The sequence below is a fragment of the Colossoma macropomum genome, unplaced genomic scaffold, assembly GCF_904425465.1.
Source record: "Colossoma macropomum unplaced genomic scaffold, Colossoma_macropomum, whole genome shotgun sequence".
Lineage (NCBI taxonomy): Eukaryota > Metazoa > Chordata > Actinopteri > Characiformes > Serrasalmidae > Colossoma > Colossoma macropomum.
Window position 1 is genome coordinate 16,045,539 of NW_023494795.1, and position 23,276 is coordinate 16,068,814.

Below are 23,276 nucleotides of genomic sequence, written 5' to 3' on the forward strand. Positions count from 1 at the left end.
ATGGTGGATTATAATCTTAATCCTCTGCCCCTCTGTTCTGAGTAGCTGAAGATGCTGAGGTCGTGTGTTTGTCTCTGCTGCTCCACAGTTCATTGTCCTTTAAACGGTTGGACCAGATGAACAGGAGCTCTGGGGCAGAGGGTTTAGAGTCATTCACAGTAACATCCCAAATTCCACTGCCTCGCTTTCCGGCCCCATTCTATCCATCTCACCAAGCATGACGCTGTGTTAAATACTCTGCGTGTTTTAACACCTACTGCTCTGCTACTGTGGTTGAGCCATTAGCAACATGTGATATTTTTTTTGTGATTGTTTTTATTGCATCAGTTCTTTTCTTCCTATCTTCATATCTACTGACATATCTCTCCAGTAAACCCTGCCTACAGTCTGTTCCACTTGCGTATGTTGTTTTCTGACAGTGTGAATCATAAGGTCATTTTTTCTGCTTAAATACTGCTGATATACTTCCCGGTTTTTTATTGTCAAGTGAAAAAGCTTGAAATTATAATAAGATGAAAACAATAAGGAAACCTGTCTAAACTATCTTTCTCAACTTTGTTCAAGAAATAAAGTGTTTACTAAGATGGTTTAGATGTAAACAAAGTCATTCAGAGCTAGTCAGAGTCAGAGTCAGTTCTAGAGATTTGCAGAGTGAGAAGCGTTCACAGTGGTGGTGACAGGAACCAGATGTCTGCCTCTAAAAGCTCCCTCACAGGAAGTTATTACATGAAGTGCTTATAAAAATGTTGCCTGATGCCTGAGACTTTGCTTTATGATAGTTCTGAGGAGGTTTTGGCCAAAAATATACAGGGTGATTCAAAAAGATTCATTTGATTTCAAAAAGACTTATTTCACTTGTGAATCATTACAGTGCAGTAAATTGTAAATGGTTTAAGTGAGTGTAAAGTTTATTATGTAATTTGTGCTCAGTATGACCTCCTCCAGCTGTACGGACAACATCAACGTGATAGTCAAATTCATCCCATACTTGATTGAGCATGTCAGATGTCATTGTGCTTACGGCTCTTTCAATGCGATTTTAGAGGTCATCCAGTGTTGTGGAACCGATGATGAATGCTCTGAGCTGTTGGAGGTTCACAGCTGGCGAAAATCACATTGCACAGTTATGACGGATTCACTCTTATTGAAGTGGAGAATGCAAAACGCAGGAGTCGCCATCTTCTCGCAGACTGAAGGGAGCCATCTTCTGGTGACAGTCAGAAACTCTGTGACCCCCTCTTTCAATTGGGATGTGATTGGTTCCTAGGCGCCTCACAGTTGTAAAAATATGGCGCTTTGAAATCGGATGAATCTTTTTGAATCACCCTGTACTTTTTGAAATTCATTCATGGCAGAGAACACACAGGCAGTGCATTGTAAGGTAAAAACAAAATGTATCTTTTCATATAATTTTGACAAAATTTATCCTTATAGTGATGAACTATATCACAATATGCTTTTCTGATCATATTGTGGACATCATCAGTACTTAAAAACACTTACCAACTGCATGTTTGAATAAAACTGAGCATAAAAAGGCCTGATAAACTGGATTTAGTGCAGTGCAGTATTTACAAAATTTGGAAATAATTCATGGTATTCATTGTTTTAATAGTATTTTTATGTGGCTCTACGCTGTCTTTTCCAACTTATCAATAGCAGAAAAAAAATGTATATCGTGCCATATTGTGTATCGTGAAAATTATTGTGAAAATTACTGTGATATGACGTATCGCCATATCAACCACCTCTACTACATACACATTGCGACCCCTGGTTCCTATCACCGCCACTGTAAAGAAATCTGAAATCTCAAACTTCTCTACAGTGAACCTTTTGACATTACACCACTCTGAATGACTCTGTTTATGTCTCAATGACTGAATCATTTTGAAACTCTTTAAAACTCAGTGGAATTCCCCTTTAAGGGTTCAAACTTTTAATCTCCTCAAACTTTATACAAATAAATTCGTAATGTAGCATGTACACCTGAAAACAGAATTCACTATCACGGTTCATCTGATGGTTAAAAAAATGATGGTCTGATGACGATGACTAGGCATGACTAGATGGTTACTAATGTCATGTCAGTGCTCATCACATACAGAGAGAGAGAGAGAGAGAGAGAGATAGATCTGATATGGATAACACACGTCTGAAAATCCAGACCCCACAAGTGATTTTTCACTCTGCTCACACACACACACGTGGCACAGTGAAGGCTGTATTGGTATTATGGAAGCTTTGGTGACAAACAGGGACTTTGTGACCTGTTTCATATGACGATCCCTCTGATCAGTGGCGGACAGTAGCATATAAGAGCATGTGTTTCATGACTGTACTTACATGTCTGTATGCTACTTACTCAACTTCCCAATAAACCCGGTCCAGCATGTTTCGAGATTTTACTCATAAATACAACTGAAAAATAATGAATCCATTGATGAGCATAAAATGTTGTGAAATGGACCATGTTACTACTTCAAAACATCACATTCACTTTCCTAAGAGTCATTTATATATCTTTGTGGTGTATAATTTAAATGTGATCTTGCAGAGGGTACTGATGGCTGCCAATGAGGCATTGACATCTTTAAAGGCTTCCAAATGGGCCGTTAAGTTTCTCTGTGGGCAAACACAGACAGTCCTGCCCCATCTCTGAGGTTTTCAGCTCACTGCCTAGCAAAACAGACCAACAGACTGTGTTTTTACTGCACTTCCCGTTTGGAACGAAGTTCACTCAGCTTACACACAGCCCTCACTCTCACTCTCTTGTTCTTAGAAGGTACGACAAATAATGCTGGTATCAGCAGAGCTTTGATTACAAAGTTGAGAAAGAGATCTGAGGTAAAAGAAAATAAAATTTTAGAAAACCTATCAGAGGCTGGAAGAACAGTTAAAAACATTAAAAACTCATAAGCTTAAACTCTGAACACTGCACTGTAGCTAGTATTGTCCTGTAGTATGTATATGTCTCTCTCTCTCCTGCCACTCACCTTGACAGGAGAGAACTGACCCATCCAATTCTGATAAACATACCATCTGAGTGTCTCTCACACTCACTCACAATAGGACTGGGAGGAAGTTTCACTAAGATAATTACTCACCTCATTGCAACTCAAATATACGGGTGCTCTGCCAGGTAAGACCTCCTTCACAGGAGGCTCGCCAACGCCCCACCACACCCAAACCCGGTGAAGACTGGACTGAGGCAACCGCCGCCTCCCTCCTTCCCTCCCTCCCTCCACCACCACACCACACCACACCTCGCCTACAGGACTTTAGCCTAGCCTCCTCCTCTAGAGCAGAAACGCTGGAGCGGGGACGCCGCTGCTTTCCGCTCTAAACGAACCTACTGCCTGGACAACATGTCGCGGTCTGGCCTTTTCTACATTAGCCTGCTTGTTTTGGTAAGTTTTTCCGCTGTCAACACTCTTCAGACGGCTTTAGGAATGTGTGGTTACCTGTAACAGTTATCTATGTTTTCTTGCCGGGAAAAGTTGTCCGTCGCTATCGTCCTCTCACGAGAGCAGAAGTAACGTTAAATGGTAAATGTGTAACGTTATGTCCGCCTTGCTAACGAAAAAAAAAAACACCCCCAACGGCTTCGTGTTTATGGGGGGGGTAGCGAGGGTTGCTAAGCTCACAGAGTTCACAGGACCACTTGAGGAATGTGGCAGTTGGATATGAGCGAGGTAGGCTTTCTCGGCTTCCTCGACTTCCCGATTTAGAGAACCATTTTTAGGGGATTAAGAAATATTTCGTAGACTGTCTGGGCTTAGTTTATATGGCTCTTCTCCACAGCTTTTATCTGGTAACACCCTCTCGGTTCTGCTAGGTTAATAATTAGACAGGGAAGCCAGAAGCTTGATTTTAGCCTCAACCTTAGGTCAGTTTAATACTAGGTGGGCTACATTTTTAACAGGCCTGTAAGTTACATTACCACTTAGCTACGTTCAACACGAATAGAAACGCGAGCCATCTCATGAAATAGACTTATTCAGCTAAAACTGTCAGGTACAGAACTATTAAAACTATAGACTGCAGACTAACTAGGAACACTGTCATTTAAGTTACTACAATTGTATGCAAATAGGGACACTGAATCTAAATTTGTGATGGTCGCACGAATTTGATGGTCATTAAAACATACACACATTGCACAAGCAAATGTAAACACTTTAGTGTTGTGGTCAGGCAGCAGAAAGACTGCAGAAATGACCCATATGCCTATAAATGAAAACTGACCAAGACCAAATGTCCCTTGGTTTTAGGGCAGGTTTACATCCTGCAGTCTGGCTGTTCCAAGCCAAATCTACCGCCAAAACCTTTGAAAAATGGGCATTAGGCGTCTGGCCGTTAGGCTAAAATCCAGTATATTGGTCTTCTCATTTGCTGCAGTAATTATCATTTTGGAAGGATTCCTTATTGCACTGGATCGAGTCAGACTGGGCATAAACCCAAATGAGGCGAGGAAAGCAGACTGAAATATGGGTCTTTAATGAAGCAGATGCTGATGACTACATTATAATGATCCAGAACAACTCAAAACTACGATTATAAAACAGTCTAAAAGTTAACAGAGTGAAGTACAGAAATAAGAATGGTTTGATTCAGCTTTTAAAATTATAATAAATAGTTGGTTGTTTATATTGTTTGGACTTTTTGATAAAACCTTTTGTCAGTGAAACATACTGACATACAATACTATCCAGACTGCCTACTCCAGCATTCATAGACATGAACCGCCTGAGGGTTATTGTAATGTCATTTCATTTCTCTTTTGTATTTCCGTTTGTAACCACAATGCAGTGCATGTACTAATCTCCCAATAATTATTGGTTAGAAAGGTAGTTAAGTAATGTGGACACAGTTCTGTATTTGTTTCATAAAATGTACAGCTGTGACAGACTGAAGCTTCAGATGTGCATGTTGCATAACCATTCCACTATATCTGACACTACCTCAATAATAAATAACTGGATTTGGCAAAAATATAACATTTTCGGGCAGTGATTTTTATATAACATTTCACATACTGTTCTGCACAAAATTCAGTTAAACAAGACAAATTATGCTGTTTTTGTCGTGAAGCATGTTGGTCAGTGTTCTTTAAGCTCTGGTGACGTCCACAATGTGCTCAGAAAATCATACTGTGACATAATTTATCACGATAATGCTAAAATATCATCATTGTCCACCCCACTTCATAATAATGAAGAAGGACTTAGTCAAATTATGAAAGGAAATCTGGCTCGATGGTTCAGGTTTAAAGTTTGGAGGCCATTACTGGTGCTTATGATTTATTTGAGAGTATTTCACTTCGTAGTATTACTTAAAAGACTTTCTTTCACCTTAGAAAGTTTTGCAACGGCAAGGTGGTCCTCATAACCTGTCTTACTGTTTTTATTTTCTTGTCTATGTTATGGTTTGTAGGCTATTACTCACTTTTGCTGGACTACTTGTTGTTATTATTACTGTTATTATTATTGTTGTTGTCATTAACTTTATATAGGCAGCAGCTTTTCAGAACGGGCTGGAGTTTACTTGCTTTCTTTCATTTCTACTCCTCGTGGCTCTTTGTGGGAAGTTTTTTTTTTTTTCAGGCTATTGAAAGCATCCTGTTTTTCTTTTAGGCCTACTGTACAACAGAGAGTAGTGCGTTTGTGTATTACGTGTAATATTCTCATGTAGCCCACTTTTACGTGGGACAAGCAAAGCTTGATGATGCATATTTTGTGCTGAGCTGGAAGTGTATCAGTTTTTCACCTCCTGTTTAGATTTCCCATTACTACTGCTAAGATAAATTATTGCAGCCTGCACTGCCCTGTAAAGCTCATGCCAGTAGCATGCAGTGACAGGGTGTGTTGGGAAGGAAAAGGGAGAGAAGAATAGAGTTGCGCTGACGCTGGGTGGAGTGCAATTGTTCACTTTCAACATCTGCTTCTTATTACAATACAAAAAACTGCCCACTCATCGTATCTCCCTCCAAACCAAAGCATGGTTGCAGGATTTAGAGTCAGAGAGAGTGAAACAGAAAACAAAAGAGCGAAAGTCATGAAGGCTCTCCCACTTTTTAACCCTGTATCTGTTTTTTTTTCAGCCAACCTCTATTCCCACACTAAAGCTACACAATGAAATCAGAATATACCAGCATATTTGTATCATCAGATAAGTTGTTAAAAAAACAAATCATTAGAATTGAGGATAATTTAGACCGATATTTGAAGACACGTTTGATGTATTAAAGAAGCAGAATGCTTAGGTGACAATAGGTTACTTATTGGCATAGGATAGATGTTTAGATTTGACCTATATTTCAGATTGATGAATGATGACAAAGTTATTATGCTCTGGAAGAGCAGAATGTTTGTTATGCTGAGCTACTGTGCTAAATTATGTGCATTTTATTCATTTTTACTGCATTTTACTGCATCTGTGAATGTAGTATGTACAGTATAGTAGTATGTGGTTTTGAACGCAGCCTCTATCTTCAAACAGTTGACCATGTGTGCTCTTACTTTATTCGAATGAAAACCTGCAGGACTCCCCTGGTTTAAAGAACCATTCGATTTATTTTTAGATATTTTTGTAGAAATAGATGCAAGTTATTTTTGTCCCAGTATGAATTGCAGGGCATTTAGTTCGGCCTGTGAATTCTTTAGATTCGAATTAGCTAACTGTTAAGGCGCTAGCTATTAAGTACTCAAATGCCAGACATTTGACTGACTGAAAGAGTTATTATTCCTTAATTCATTTTAAGATGTGTTATTTCATAACTAATATAAATTTTTCAGTAACAGTTATGAAACTAATTTGCACATTATTAAGTTATGAGTGTGAAAAACCAGGCCCACATAAAGGTGTTTAAGGTGTTAATGAGGGACAAATGTTTCTGTCAGTGCAGTATTTGGATACTGTGCAGATTGTGTTCAAATTTACACACTGAGTCACTTTGTTTCAGTGCAGTAATAGTTGTGACTGGAACACGTCTTAGGAAAGCTGAAGTTGGCTGTGACTGAGCCAACACCTCCTCTCTCTCTCTCTCTCTCTCTCTCACAGGTGCTGCGTTATTCAGTGGAGTCTTGTGTTCAGAGGCATGTTCGAGCACAGGTTCCTGAGAGGCTGCAGGCTGGTTATGTTGTCTCCAAAGGTACAGAGCTAGAGAGTTGTTGTTGATTATCCAGCACATCGCATGTACTTTAATGTCCACTTTTATTTATAAAAGGTTTAGGTGTTTCAAAATATTTATCCTCATAGTTATTGATTCTGGAGGTTGACCACTTCATGTTGGCATTGTCTTGTACTCTCTTCCTAGTGAATCTGGATCATTGTGGGTTCGGGAGGCTGTATTTAGTCTCCAATGACCCGGACTTTGCCGTACAGACCGATGGCACAATTCTCACTGCGGATGTCATCACGGTACCAGATGACGGCAAATCTTTCTGGGTACTGGTGCAGGACCAGAGCGGTCACAAGTGGAAAGTAGATGTCAACCTTTCCCCCATTGATCAGGTAATTCCACTCAGTGAGCAGTGCATGCTGGTTATTGAAGTTGTAAAACCCAGTCAGGATTTTTCTGTAAGTGCCACAGCACTAAAAAAAAATATTTTTCTCATCAAAAAAGGACCTCCATACAATATTTCTTCTGTCTGTGTTTGTAGGTGTCTCAAAAATCTAGCAGTGCAGTTCTCAGACGTGCTAAGAGAAGATGGAGTCCTCCTCCTCTCAGCATCAAAGAGAATGATAAGGGTCCTTTCCCCAAGGAATTGGAGTCTGTAAGACTCATACTTTCCTCATACTCTCAGAAATTTGTCTCTATAGGATCAGATTTACTAAGTATTGGTGATGGCACTAACATGATTTCCATTCGGAAAGGCTCCCACAGCTGCATGATTTTTAGCATGATTTTTAACACTAAGCAGAAGGAGGCGCAATTCTGTTGAGAATGGACGCTGCACTGACTGACTGAAGACGCCAAAAAGAGAGAATATTCCCTCAGAAAATTGCTCTTCTTCAGATTGGTTAAAGCAAGCTCCTCTTTTTGGTTTCTAGTTTGTGGACAGTGTAGAATTATACAAATTTCTGTTGGATTTCCTCAGTTTTTCTTTTTTTGAGTTTTCTTTTATCGTTGTCCTTCCCAGACTTTTACTTTGAACATAAGCTCTTTATTTATTTTTTACAGAAAGAAAAGAGAGAAAAAATGCAAAAAAATTGAGGTGCAAATGGCCAACCTATCTTTATTTAAAAATAATTTGTAAACAAGTACTTACCTCAATAACAACATTATTTAATATAAAAAAATGTATTTAAAATGACTCACAGGAAAAAAACTAACATTTAAAATTTCTTTATGATCTTTGAAATGTGTGCCTTTGTTTTGTTTTATGCAGGATAGGAGATAACAAACTGCTTGTTTTTTTTAGCAGCTCAGACTAAATATTGTTATGCCTATCGTGTACTCTGAAAATGTCTGTAAACATTGTGATATATATATATTTGCCATTTTCGTCTACCCTTCTCATATCAGCTCTTCTGTATTTCTCCTTCCTGCCAGATTGGATCGGATTCTTCGGTAAATTACTCGATTTACTACACAATTGAAGGACCTGGCATTACCACTACACCTATAAACCTGTTCTCAGTCGTCCCCAACACCGGCCAGCTGAAAGTTCACTACGCTGTTGACCGTGAGGAATACCCTCAGCTTATAGTGAGTAATGCTCATTCTTTTGCCCCACACTCTTTAATTAAGCAAATTCATTGGCCATGTAGTCTAAAAATGTGGATACAGTTGAATAGAAATGTATTACACTGAAATATTTGTACACATGACTGTATAAGCAGTACAGTACCCTTAATCTGTGTATAGCACTGGAACCAAAGCCTGCATATCCTATAGCACTGTATAAGAAAGACTACCTACCCTGCGCTACCTGCTTTACCAACTTCTCCTCTTCCTCAGTTTTTAGCTCATGCAAAAGACAAATATACCAATCAGGAGAAAGACCAGCCTCTACCAATCACTGTGAACGTGGAGGATGAGAATGACAATGCTCCTGAGTTTTCCAGCCCTCTGATCTTTACTGTGGAGGAACAGAGCAACCCAGGTGAGTCTGTCTAATGTTGTTATGTGCTTGTTAATGATACCTTGCCACTAGCCTAAAACCTAAGAAACGTGCCATCGATACATCTAGGTCTGAGGTTTTCGCATAATAAGCTGAAGCTTTGGAGCAGTCAAAACAATAAACAAAAACTCAGTAAAAAGTCAAATACTTACCATTACCAAAAAAAAAAAAAACATCCCTACCTCCCTACCTTAACACAGGCAGTAGAAAATGTACCTAAACAAAGTGCCTTGCATGTGGTGGGTGCCTGTAATGTACAAATGTAGGTTGCTTACTGTATGTTCAATCACTTTTCTCTTAGCTAAAGGCCTATTTGCTTAGAGAGCACAGCAGTCCTTTCTGGTTTGTTTTATGTAAGAGCGCAAATGCTCTCACATAAATTAAACCATTGGATATACCAATCATTTGTTAAACTTACATTTTTATTTATATAATAATCAACAGTTGTGCACATCATGATATAATAGCACTTAATGTGGAAGATCACACTTGCATTTGCTTGTCCACTCATATGATAGTGACAGTTTCTACTAGCACCCTAATGGTTTTCCACATGTCAAAGTAGCATCAAGCCAACAGTTTAATACTAAAGTTTAATACTACAAAGTTGTGGGTTTCTCTCTTCTTTGCCTGGCTGCGGCTGTGCGCTGTGTTTATTTGTCTTTGATATGTTCAGAGTTTAGGCCATATGATGTGATCACATTGTGACAGTTAAGTGTTGTGAAAGCAGAGCTGATATGCACATCTAATCTCTGGTTAAACTGCGTCTTGTTCGACTAAATTGCACTGGTAGTAATTTTATTAAAGGTTCATGATAATGTTACTGTGTGTATTTAATATGTGGTATACTGAATTACTAAGAAGCAAACTTTGATGTTTCTCCAAATTATTGCTTCAGTCTAATTCAAGTACAAGTAGTTTTAATGCATTTCAGGTCTTGAAAAAACCTCAAGCAAGACGTCCTCCTCTGTAAGTAGGTTATTGTGAGTAGTCTGTCAGCACTGTAGGAGGAATGGAAAATCAGCCATGCCAAACAAGAGTCTGAATTTTTAAAAAAACACCACCGCTCTCTCCGTCAGACAAATGGAGACAGACATTACCTGTGCAGCAGGATGCAGAACAAAGAAGCGAGACACTTATTTTGTGAAAAAAATAGTGTAAATGTTGATCTAGGGCCATTTTAAACCAGAACAGTACATACTGGTACATTAGCTGATTGTAGTCTTACATGAAGCTCAAGAATTAATTGCTTTTTTTCTGGGCTATGTTAAGGAACTGTTGTAGGAAAAGTGAATGCCACAGACAGGGATGAGCCCAACACCCCTCACACCCGCATCAGATACTCTTTACTGAATGGGACAGACCTGTTCACCATCGCCGATTTCAGTGGACTTATAACTAGCAGAACAGGAACACTGGATAGAGAGGTATTTTTCTGCCTACAAACACAATGCTTTGACTCAGCACACTGAAGAAAAGGTGATGAGTGGAGTCGACTTCAATTCCATTTGATTCAAATGTGTATAAAATTTCCACAAAAATAAAATGCTTTACATCAGCATTGTTATGTAAACAGAAATTGTGCTGATGTAGGATGTTTTATTCATGTAGAAATGATGTGGAAATCATTTAAGTGAAGTTAACTCACTATTACTTTTTTCAGTGCATGTGTTGATGGGTATGTATTTGTGTGTTGTTTGCTTTTTGAGAATTTTTGCTAAGTCTTATAAGTAATTTGTGTGAATGTTCATGTTTTGTAATTGCATTAAAATGTCTAAAATTGTGGCTTTTTTCCCCTCAGACTCAGGACAGGTACTTTGTTAGAATTGAAATCAAAGACATGGGTGGAGCATCTAATGGGCTCTCCAACCAGGGCTTGGCCACTATCTTTCTGACTGACATCAATGACAACCCACCTACCTTCAAAGAAAGCCTGGTATGCCATCTTTTTGACTTTCAGTAGTGCAGCCAGTACTGTATTCCATAATCCATTCTTACGTAGTACTCAGTGGTGACTACTTTTCCATTTCCAATAAATGTACAATCCCAGTCCTCATATAGAAATCATATTTGATAATCTGAGATGCTTGTCTGTTTTACATATGGAATTTATCCGTTAGTCTTGTTTAGATTTTATTTGTAATGTGATTTAAATTCTATTTGTGTTTATTTAAGAAGCAGTGTATCAGCACATTTTGTTATAATATGTTTTTATACAGCTTATACAGTATTTGATCACTGAACTGCTATCACGCACATGTTGCTTAATAACTGAATAAATATACACATCAATCTTTATAAATATTTTATGAACATTTCATGTTAAAGAAACATATCACATGTATCTATAATGAAACCAATACTCAAGGTATGTAGTTCTGAGGGTAAGGAATTGCCTTGTGTTGCCCACTTATTGGTCTGTGAGAGTATAAGAGTCTAAAAAGAAGTTTTAGCAGGTTACATGCATATCGAAATAGACCGGTTCTGAGCTAAGTTCACCAAAAATGCTTGATCTTAGTGAAAATCAAACAACCTAACGAGGGACACAAGAAAAGAATGAGTCAGTTCTGCGAGTGTTTCCTGATGGGTTTTGTAATGCAAAATTTAACAAATGAGTCTGTAGTGCTTTCCGTTGATTCCTCGCTTCACCAGTGCAGGAGTTGAAAGCTGAACCATAGATTTCACTTACTGTCAAATCCCTGTTGCGCCTGAAAAGCAGCTATAAACTTTTTTTAACACAATATTAGAAAGCATTGACTACACAGACATTTGAATAGTCAATCAGTCAGATAAATAGTCCTACACTGTACTCCGTGGGACAAATGGTGAACGGCAGCTGTGTAAGCAAACAACACTTTTCATAGAAGAAATAAATGATCAGTTATAGGAGATAGGAAAAAAAAATGCTCTAAAAACAGAGTCCAATTTATATTACCGTTATCACCACCCATCTTCCCATATTCATTTATTTCAAAATATATTGTTTTTTTTGTATATATTCTTACATCAACGCATTTGTTTTGTATTATATAATTAAATCAAATGTGTTGATATGACTATGAATAATGAATATGTCAGTTAGTTGTTAATATATCGCTGTTGTCAGAGGAAAACCTTGTATGTCCATGTATGTTTACAGGAGAAGGAAAAAACATACTTTATTTTTAATGTAAGTCAGTGGAACCGGACCTTTTTCCAAGTCATTTTGGGTCATTTGTTTCAGTCCATTCATCATGAAATTTACACACAATGTAAAGGGTAACAGGTATTTTCAAATTATGTATGTAAAATGGAGATACAAGGTTTTCTTATGACAACAGCGATATACTAGTGCGTTTATATAGTACTTTAGTTAAGAAGAGTTTTGGGAAACATTAACGAATATTCTTAAAATAACAAAGTGAAACAAAGTACTTATTGTTTCAAAGTTTTTGGGAAACACACCCCTATAGGAAGAGTCGTTCGGCTGTCTTCTAGTCAATCATTTGTTCTAAACCAGCACCCTCCGTTGTGAAAGTACAGCTTTCTGACTCTCATTCATCCATCATATCTGTTTATGGCGAGATCCTGTCATGACCACGTGTTGTGTTTCTGTGACAGTACAAGGCTCAAGTGCAGGAGAACCAGGCAGACGTTCTGGTCCTCAGGATCCCTGTGGATGATAAGGACCTGAAAGGAACCCCAAACTGGAAAGCAGTGTATGAGATCACCAAGGGCAACGAAAGTGGAAACTTCTGGATCAGGACTGACCCTGCCACCAATGAGGGGCTGCTCTACGTTGCAAAGGTAAGACAGAGGGGAAGAGCGCGGGGGAGGTGCGGAAAAAGAATGTACCTGGAGAAAGTGCAGAAAGACAATTGTTTTTAGAAAAACAGGCTGAATGGGTTTAAAACGGGTTTGAGTTTAGAGCTAAGCAAGGCAGAAAACACATGAATGCCTTTTTAGCCCTTTTATTTTCTGAGAATTGTGTGAAATTGTGGTAAATCAAAGACCTTATTTTTTGGTTTGAAGTATTTACACATTATGTGATAGATCAGTCAGCTACGTAATTTTTGGCACTTAAAAAAAGGAAATAGAAAAGGTCTCTGTGGCTTATATGCTTTATCTCACACTGAAAATATGAGAGAAATCTGACCTTAATTTGTATATTTTGTCCAATAAAACTAAAATGTTTAAAAAAAAATCTTTTTTGTTTAAAAAACCATATATTACAGTTATTGGTACCCATGGAAATTGTAACTATTGTAACTAGAAAATGTAATTATTAATATGGGCTGAATTGAAGAAGAAAGTCCAAAAGAGACTATGTCGGACCCTGGGGGATCTGGGGAGATTCTTTATTCAAAGAGTGGTCTCAGATTCTGTGCTATGTATTCTTCAATTTTTCAAGCATTATCATTGCTTTTATGATGGCATATTGAGATCCATAAAGTACTACATGCAGGGGTACCAGTAATGGTGACGTGGTTTTGTTAAGAAAAAAAAATTATAAGAGTTTTTGTTTTCTCAGGCTACAGTATTTCAATTGAAAGTTAGATTTACTTATATATTTTTTTACCCATCTTTACCAAAGATTATCGACCTAACTGTACACTACTGTTAAAAAAAAGTTGAGCTCACGTGTCACTTTTTTGTTCAGTAGCATCATATACAGTGTATAATGAAATTAGATCCCTAAGGGTATTGGGAGTTTTATTCAGTATTTCAAGATTTTTGGAAACAACAATGTTATTTATAGTAGTTTCCTGTTACTGTCTTTTATAGTAATTCTCAGTAATTTCTTGTCAAGTTGGGTGCCTCAAAAATTGATCACCTTTTTGTGGTCCTAATTTTGTTATAACTTCACTCTTGATGCTGTAGATCATTCTTAGTTATTATGGAATCATCTACAGCGCTGTTCATCACTTGATAGCTTCCTACAAATTATTAAAAACTTATGAACTTAACACTAGTAGTATCTCATAATTTCATTAATTTATTATTCAAAACTTGTCTTCGAACATCTGAATAGTGATTCCAAACTTCTGAAGGATAGCATATATTTGGCTGTAGTTTGGTGGTTTTCGATGTACAGTGGTTTTCAGAGACTGCATAGATGCTGTATCTCTGGTAAAGCTCTGTGTATATTATTTATAGAAGAGTTACGGTGTTAGTCTGGTATCTGTGAGCAGGGTGTGAGAGACAGGCTGAGTGTATGACGTGTTTGTGTGTGTCAGACGCAGTGACTGCAGGCACACCCTGCCCTAAGACCAACAAGCTAATACAGGTAGAACTCCCCAAAGGCTGTTCCTCTGTTTTTGAGAAAACCCACCTAGTTCAGGACAAAAAAAACACATGAAGTTACTAGTTTTGAATGAAGTAGATTGACGGTCTATCTGCTACAATATGATGGGCACATGGTGGCGGGAAACAGTGTGACGGGAAATCTGAAAGTGAAATTGAGAGATTGACTGATTACTGTTTGTAGTGTATAATGCTTATCGTCTTGAAGTGGTTGCTATGATACCGGGACTTCTTGCTACCAGTTGACTTGTTAAGTGCCTTTATAGGCATATTCAGATACAGTGAAAAGACAACAATATTATATAAAGCATAACATGCTTTATGAAGGTCACAAATATAAAATGCAGAAAACTTTCAGTTACCTTTTCACTGTCTCTGCCTCCAAGGGAAATTCCACAGTCATACCTGCTTAGCTGAAAGTGGGGGTTTTCCCCACTTTTCATCTCATCATTTCTCCTCTCTTGCCTAGCCTCTGGATCGGGAAAAACAGGAAGTCGTGAAGCTAGAGTTGATGGCCCGTAACGAGGCTCCCCTGGTACGTAGCAGCTCCTCTTGGAAGAAGGTCCCCATAGAGCTCACCGTGACTGATGTGGATGAGGGACCAGAGTTCTCTGTACCTATACTGCGGCTCAAAGTCAAGGAAAACGTACCCAACGGAACTCTCATTGGAACCTACACGGCTGTTGATCCAGAGACTAAAAGCAGCAAGGGTATTAAGTAAGGGAATTTGTCATGTTATGGTGTCTGTAATTGTTTGGTGATAAATGACTGGATTTATGTGGTAGAATATAAGTTGATTTTAATATTTAAATCAAAATTTAAAACTGAGTTAAATAATCTATTCTTAAAGTAGTTACACAATAAACATGTTCAGAAACAATGCCAGAAAAATGCAAAATATTCAGATAATATTTTTTTAGCACTGTGCACTATGCATATCAAACATGGCATAACACGCTGTATTGGTTGCCAAGATACAACTGATCCATCATTTATTGGTTTGCTGTGCCAACATAAGAGCAACTGTAATTGGTCGAGTGAGTCGGCTGCAAAAGTCTAGAAAAATCAAATGTCATTATTTTGTCTTCTTAAATATCACGTGCAAGACATCAGCAGTCATATATGTATTCTACTTAATTTAATGACCGCTGAAAATGCATGAATGAGTCACACTTTTTATGTAAACCTGGTGTACACTTTTAAAGTAAGTGACCAACATGTTTCGCACTCTCAGATACTACAAGTTGACTGATCCAGGTTCCTGGATAAATGTGATGTTGACTACTGGCGATCTGAAGGTAGCAAACACTATTGACAGAGAGTCACCTCTTGTCTACAACAGCACATATAACATCACCGTCAAAGCTGTGGATGAGAGTGAGTATATAAACACTACATTGCAAGTTGAATTTTGCACAGTTCTGTTGTTCATGTGTGTTCCAGTCTAACTGCCCTCATTAAAGATGTCAAAGGGCCCTGTTCTCACGATGCAATGCACAAAACCCACGTCAGTTCTGTACAAAAAGGCAACAGGGCACATGCAATTTTCATACAGCTGCATCCATCCGTATTATGTGCTAATGGGTTATGGTAAATGGAATGTACATTAGTATATTCACAGCCAGTCATGTTTCTTTTTTATACAGCTGAAATATGCACAGTGGTGGAACATGAAAATGGATCACTTGAGACAGATGTGTGCAAACCCAACACAAGCAGATTTTTTGCCTCATTCTCCATGCAATAATGTAATCCATTACTGCTAAACCACCGCAATTTAGGTGGAGCCAGACCAGAAAGTATTAGTCAAAATGGAGTGTGTGCTATGCAGTACAAGACCATAGAAATAGCACGTCTGTTTTATGTTTTCTTCTGCTGTGGAATTACTATGATATATTTATAACCCACCGTAATTTCACATCATTCCAGCAGGCCATTTAATTGTGAATAATTGGATAGAATCACCAGATTATTGGATCAGATTGAGCTTTATGTTGTTAAAATTTCACAAAAAATATTGAACTCATATTGCTGTCATAAGGGCAAATGAATTTCGGCTTTGCAGTGGGTCCAAATATGGCACAAAATTAACAGTATGTTGGACCTCTGGCAATATGCTGTAGCAACAATCTTTACGCACTTTGAAAATAAGAACCTAAAATAGGGTGTGGTGTCTTGCAGACACAGAATGTTCTGAGTGTTTTTGTGGTTTGTCGTCGTGTACTCTGCTAATGTGTTATATCTTTGCTTTGTATCACCAGCTGAAACAAAGTGTCAGAGAGTGGTAGGATGGCATTCTTGAACAGATTGGCTTTTGTTCGGTTTATTTTCCTTTCCTTAGCTGTTCAGCCAGTTGGAGAAAAGAACTATGAGTTAGGGAAGTGTCTTTCACACTTGAGTGATGCTCATTTGCTCTTGTAATAGCAATATCAGTTTGAAAATAATGGAGGTAAGATAAGAAGCATTCAGTCTTTGTGAGACCATGTTGGTGAATGGCATACGTTAAAATGAATCAATGAAATGAAATGAAAAATGAATGAATGAAAAAATAAAAATAAATGTGCTTTATGGGATTGTATTTAGCTTCAGACAGCTGTTATGTTTTTGACAGTGGGAGCCCCTTCAAAATGATTCTAATTACACTTCATCAATAGCCAAAAGGTACGAAAGTGTTAATACTGCTTGTAATAGAAGAAATAAGACCACACATTTAATGCTTCCCCCTTCTCAGGTCAGAAGACCGGTACGGGTACGGTGTTGATCCTGATTGAAGACGTGAATGATAATGTCCCAGTGATCCCAAAACCGGACCTGGTGGTGTGCTCAAAGGATGGTCAACGCAGCACCATTGTTGTTGATGCGGTGGACTATGATGAGAGGCCATACTCTGGACCTTTCACCTTTGAATTGGGCAAAGAGAGTCAAGGGAAATGGAATATAAAGGATCCCAAGCCAGGTATGTTAAGGGGACATGTTCTCACAAATCCCTAAATGGTTCATCTTTAAGCCTCTTTAAAACCTGTTGTAAGAAAACAGCCTCTATATTCATAACGTTATAGTCTGTGTTGATGCAACACAATTTTGTCATGTAATTTTGGACTGTTTCTGTTGGTACATTCGTCATGAAATGTACACAATGTAAAGACCAACTGCAGTTTTTAGACTGTAAAAAATGGCAAAAAAAATTAAAAACAAAAAGGTGGAGTTGCAAGGTTTCATGTAACATGAGTAGTGCATATGTTGTTCTCTTAGGTCACATGTTTCTGCACAATGAACAACAGCTTAAGAAACTGATGCTTCTGATTCTTTTCAAGTGAGATCATAATCTCAAGGAATACCCTCTTACGTTTTAGGTACCTCTGTGGTCTTGGAGCAGGCTGTGGATATGCCTAATGGTGTGTACCAGGTCCCCCTGCTAGTGAAGGACCTCCAGGGTGTAGGGGAAGAGCAGATTGTGTCTGTACGTGTGTGCAAGTGTGCAAATGAAGGAGTGTGCGCGGCTCAGAGTATTTCTTCCAGACTGGGAGTTTGGGCCGTCCTCGCCATACTGCTCGCCCTGCTGCTGCTCCTGCTGCTCTGTGAGTGCCCTCTACTGGCACTATCCTGAATTGCTAATTTCTTTTTTCAATATACATACTAATTAGTGATATATCATTAGGCCTCTCATAAAAGTCATAAAATTATTTAATAAATTAAACTTGACTACTCTCATTCAAATTTAATTGATAAATCAGGAGTTATACTTCATATTTTAATTCTCTTGCAGGCTAGCCTAGTTTTTCATGCTTGGCTTGTTATTGTTCCATCAAATCCATTTGTAGTAACTTAGTTAATCAACATAATAATATGCAGATTACTAATATAATTTATACTGACAGCCCTAATATATTTATGTGGTAAAAAACTAAGGTCTAAATAGGTGAATTCTTCACATATGTTCATATTTGTCAGTGCTAGAAAAGTGTACATGAGCAGGTTCATTATAAAAACACGACTGAGGTTTTTCCAGGGTGCATGAATAATGTTCTTTCTCTCTGTGGCAGGTCTGCTGTTTGTCTTAGTATGCAGCACAAAGGGAGAGAAACTGCGCATGACTGATGAGTATGATGGAACTGGGGGAATGCTGCTCAAATCTAACACTGAAGCTCCAGGGGAGGAAGTGGTGAGAACCTGTTTTAAAACTTCACCCTTTTTCTGAAAGAGAACAGTGTAATGAATGTTTTGCTCAGCATACGTATGCTCGACCTAAATGCAGCCTGTTAGCAAGTATTTTGGGTCAGCCCATTGCCTTCAGGAATGACTCCCAACCACGTCCTCTGTGACCCATGGCTAGTTCACATTTTTGTTCCGTTCCAGCTTCCAGCACACCTAAACAAACACAAGCAGTCAGCGCTGCTTCATTTGTGTTAGGTTGGTGAATAAAACAAAGAAATGGACTGGCTGAATGCCCTGAGGAGCTGGATCCAAAACTTGTAGGGGTTTTTGTTTATTCTAGGGTTTTTTGTTTGTTCTTTGTTTATAGTACCCTGTTTATTCTCTGCTTGGTTAAACAGGGACGGTAAGTGTTTGATGTTTGTGGAAAAGTAATGACTTAATCTGACCTGAAATGTATTCACCTCATTTAGAAAGATTTCTGTTTTATTTGAGAGGTTATCCTCTAGTGTGTGACCCAATGTGAGTTAAGAGCAGCATGTTTATAGGCTGTAATTGGTCTTGGCCAGAGACTCACAATCCCAGATCAATTATACAAAAATCCCCACCGCAAGAGCAACTGACTGTGTCAGAGGTTTACTCTCAGTCAAATTATCTTAACAAATTAACCTTTGGTTAATGCAGAGCTAGTACTTAAACTTCATAAATTTGCACACTGTAAATAAAAGATTTCTGCAGGGAATTAATATCTGCAGTATTTAAAACTTTAACTTGAGTGTTTGCAATAGGAAACCTTGCCTTAATGTCCGTCAAGCTAGTGAAGAGCCAGTCCGTTCACTCTAATTATTTAGTCTAGAAATGTAATCGAACAGTAATACAAAAGCAGCAGAACTATAAAACCAAGTAATTAAATAGAAATAATAAATCCAAGATTTACAGCAAAGCTGTGCACAACGGTGGAGAATGTTAGCTGCACACATCAGTTTTTAGAAGCTTTGTGCACAAGCATAGTCCTCATAATAACAGGGTAAAGAATGAAGGAGTAGATGACAAAAATTCACAGCAGGTTATATGGAAGAGTAACAAACAAGCTGTGTTCCCTCAGAGATAAAGTGCACCTTGGTGACACCTTGCCGATTTTAACGGCAATGAAAGAAGTTCACTATAGTTCATCATCACAGTGTCCACTTTGCCCCCCCTCCAAACCCTCAGCAGACCTCTGCTGTATATGCCACTGTGAATGATATAAATATAATGAACAAATTTTCCCTCAACAGAAAGATGCTTTGCTGGTGACACCTGGCAGTGGGGTAGATGGTGGTGGAGCCAACATAGTGCATCAGAACGTGGTTGGAGCAGCCGGAGGGGCCTTTGGACAGCAGGCCATCCATGGGGGGAGCATGTACCAGGGTGGCACGCAGGGTTACATGACAAACCAGAGCATGTTTTCCTCTGGACAGTACGGCGGAGGCTTTTATGGCACCTCCTCTTACAACAAGTTCTCTGACATGTCCACCCTGGACACGTGGAGGACCAATGAGCTTTACCTAGACAATGTAAGTGGAGCTGGTGACTTTGTGGCATACGTGCCCTCTTATAGATCTAAATGTTCAAGTCCTGTCTCTCCTATTCATCGCTTTGCGGCTGGTGGGGAATGCAATTTGGGGCCTCGCTAAGAAATTTAAAAGGGCCATATCTTAACTTTTTTTTGACAATTTCCAACAGTTCTTAATCCCTTAGAACAACACAGACTCTTTTTGTTACTGTGCCTTTAAGATATATGCAAATGACCACTGTTCTAAATGGCTGCCTTGCATTTTGCCTCATTCAAAAAACAGCTTAGGCTGAAACACTCCTTATAACATCAATATGCAATTATACTGTTTTTTTTGAGACATCCAAAAAAGCAGGGGATTCAAAAAAGTAAAATTTTAGTAAAACACTGTTTTTTCAGCTTAGTTTTCACATATGGACCTGATAGATCATACTGAAACTTTAACACTATGGCTTGACCATGGGTTAAGCATAGTTTTGGACTACACTGGGGTGCTCAGTCATGAACCACCGGTGGAATTTGTTTTAGTCTAATCCAGGTCAAGGAAACTGGCCCTATATGTTTACCTGATACATTTAACTCTAACTTTATTAAAAAAAGAAAAAAAAGCTAGATTTGATATGAGCCCTTTAATCTTAAATATCATATCACTTTCCCTGCACTTTTCCTTTTCTAATGAGCATTCTCTTCTGGAGCTTAAAGCACATTTCTGAAATTCAAAGCTTTCTCTGTCCTAAATGAGCAATGCTATCATCTCCTTTAACTTCTGACCCTTTACTTTCTTCTGTGTGGCAGAAACTGGTCTATTTTGGCAAGGAGGAAGATGGGCGGTTTGCGGCAGATCTTCTGAAGTCTTATGGCTACGAGGGGGTGGGTTCTCCTGCAGGGTCTGTTGGGTGCTGCAGTGTCCTCAGTAACCAGGACTCACTGGACTTCCTCGATTCACTCGGACCCAAATTCAGAACGCTCGCCGACGTGTGTATGAGCAAAGCGGAGAGGGGTGAACAGTGAGACAGGTGGGCTGGCGGAGTTTGGGAGAAATGAAATGGTGTAAGAAATGATGTGAGATCAGTTTGAGTATTCATAAGAACCGACCTGTCCTTTCTGAGAAAAAGTGGAGGATAAGGAAAGAAGCAGAAACACTGGATGTTGCAATCAGCAGTCACTGGAATCTGTCACCAGCGCTCTACAGCCTTGCATATTACTGCCTGGAGCTCTCTAACAATGCTCTGTCTAAGAGAGGACTCAAGGAGAAGAGCTGCTGTATTCAGAGTACAATGTGTGTGTGTGTGTGTGTGTGTGTGTGTGTGTGTGTGTGTGTGTGTCTGTGTGTGTGTATATGCTAGTTTTATTTTATAGATGAGCTTTTGGACAACACTTGTGATTCTTTGGCTGTTAAAATACTACTATTTTAGAGATGCACCAAAATAATTTTTGAAATGATAATGGCAATTCATAATTAACACGATTTTGTCAATAACAAAATAAAAAATAATAAAAAATACAAATTCTTTCTATAAACCATAAGATATAGTGCAGTGAGCATAAGAGACAGGTTAAAACTCAATAGTTGGAACGTTGTTTAATTTTACATAGCCGTAGTTAAATCAGATAGGACAATTATTTTACACATTTACATAGTTTTTTGTAAAAATTTTACTATATTTAGCAGACACTCTAATCCAGTGCTACTTTTCATGATAGGTGAATAAAGAGGTCAAGAGCTCCTATTAGAATAGTGGCGTATGGATACTCTTATTGGTATAGCAGTGGTGTTCCTACGTGGACGGGGAATCGAACCACTAGTAACTACATGTGCATGAGGTTGTATGAGCTATAAAAGACACTAAATTATTAGTTGTAATTATTGAATTACTGATTACCAGACTAATAACAATAATGAACTTTTCCATTTGTCAGTATATATAGTAAGGGTGCATTGGTGGCCGATACATATATATTTGGTCCTTTCGCTATTAAAGCAAGGAATATTTTTTAATGTTTGTACAATATGCATACATATTTCTCTCATTAATGTCTCCTCTGTACAATAAGAATAGCCTGTTTAAAAATACACAAGGCTGGAGGAGAGCATGGCTCTAACAGGGCCTTGACAGTGTTACAACTTTCAGCATTCATATTATCGCAGAAAATGCTCTTCGCTCTGTACAGTGGCTACTCTAGTGCTCATGTCACCATCAGAGGAACTCAGACATCCCAAATACCTACATGTGTTTTACCTCAGTGCATAATTCATTCGTTTTGAAATGGTGACAGGACACGAGATAACAGCCTACCTTAATTGGTCAGCACAAGTTAATAAATTGGACGTTTTGCCATTGCACCATGGTTTGCGTGGCCCATATCTCCACACAGTGTAGAAAAAAAAAGACTCCAGTGAAGTGAATGACTAAGATGCTTGCAAAACCTTTTTTGCGATAATATGAATGATGTTGAAAGTACTGGGCATCAAAACATATTCATTTAACGCTGTATTCATGCCAAGCTGATGCTACGTGATACTTAAAACACTGGTATTCCTTTTCTGATTCTCCATTTCTACTGTAGATTATAAGACAAATAAGTGTTTATCTTCTATGCAGCTTTTTTGTGGTAATATAACGAGCATGTGTTTGTTTATGAAATAACCGGGATGAATGTAAAGCTTTCAGAGAGACTCTTTAGAACTATTGAGAAAATTTCAGCTTGTGTCCATAGGGAAGGCTGGTGCTGGTGTCTTGCAGAACCCTTCATTAGAGGTTCATTAATCACCAAGGGACTGTCCCAAGTTGGGAGTTTTGATGTCATACTTATCAGAATGTGTGTTGGGGAGCAGGGGGTGTTCTGGAACCTGGAGTTTAGTTGGAACCTGTGGGTCTGTAAAACCTGAATTTTGGTGCATTATGGAAGATTTGAACATAAAACTTAAGATACTTTATTATTGTCCCAGAAAGTTGTCACACCAAAACCTCCAAAATGCTTTGCAAACTGTTTTGTTATTGTCACTGCTTTGTTTGCCTGTTTTTGTTTTAAAGGATTAAAACTTTTTTAAATAAAAAAGTGTGAAGTCAAGCATAGAAGTAGAGTTTACTTGAATACAACTCTAACAGTTTCACTGAGACACTAAAACAGTGTATTATGCAATCTCTTTCAGGAAT

General features: G+C 38.4%; 1 protein-coding gene across 1 annotated transcript; it reads left to right on the forward strand.

Moving 5' to 3' along the window:
* Positions 1-3,254: 3,254 nt before the first annotated feature.
* Positions 3,255-23,190, forward strand: dsc2l (desmocollin 2 like). The gene is made up of 16 exons (XM_036581635.1): positions 3,255-3,410; positions 7,063-7,153; positions 7,319-7,515; positions 7,665-7,778; positions 8,558-8,713; positions 8,966-9,110; positions 10,401-10,555; positions 10,930-11,064; positions 12,729-12,914; positions 14,881-15,128; positions 15,646-15,788; positions 17,143-17,367; positions 17,765-17,989; positions 18,455-18,573; positions 19,841-20,119; positions 20,914-23,190. The coding sequence occupies exons 1-16, from the start codon at positions 3,369-3,371 to the stop codon at positions 21,127-21,129; spliced, it is 2,676 nt and encodes an 891-aa protein (XP_036437528.1). The 5' UTR covers positions 3,255-3,368; the 3' UTR covers positions 21,130-23,190.
* Positions 23,191-23,276: the final 86 nt, after the last annotated feature.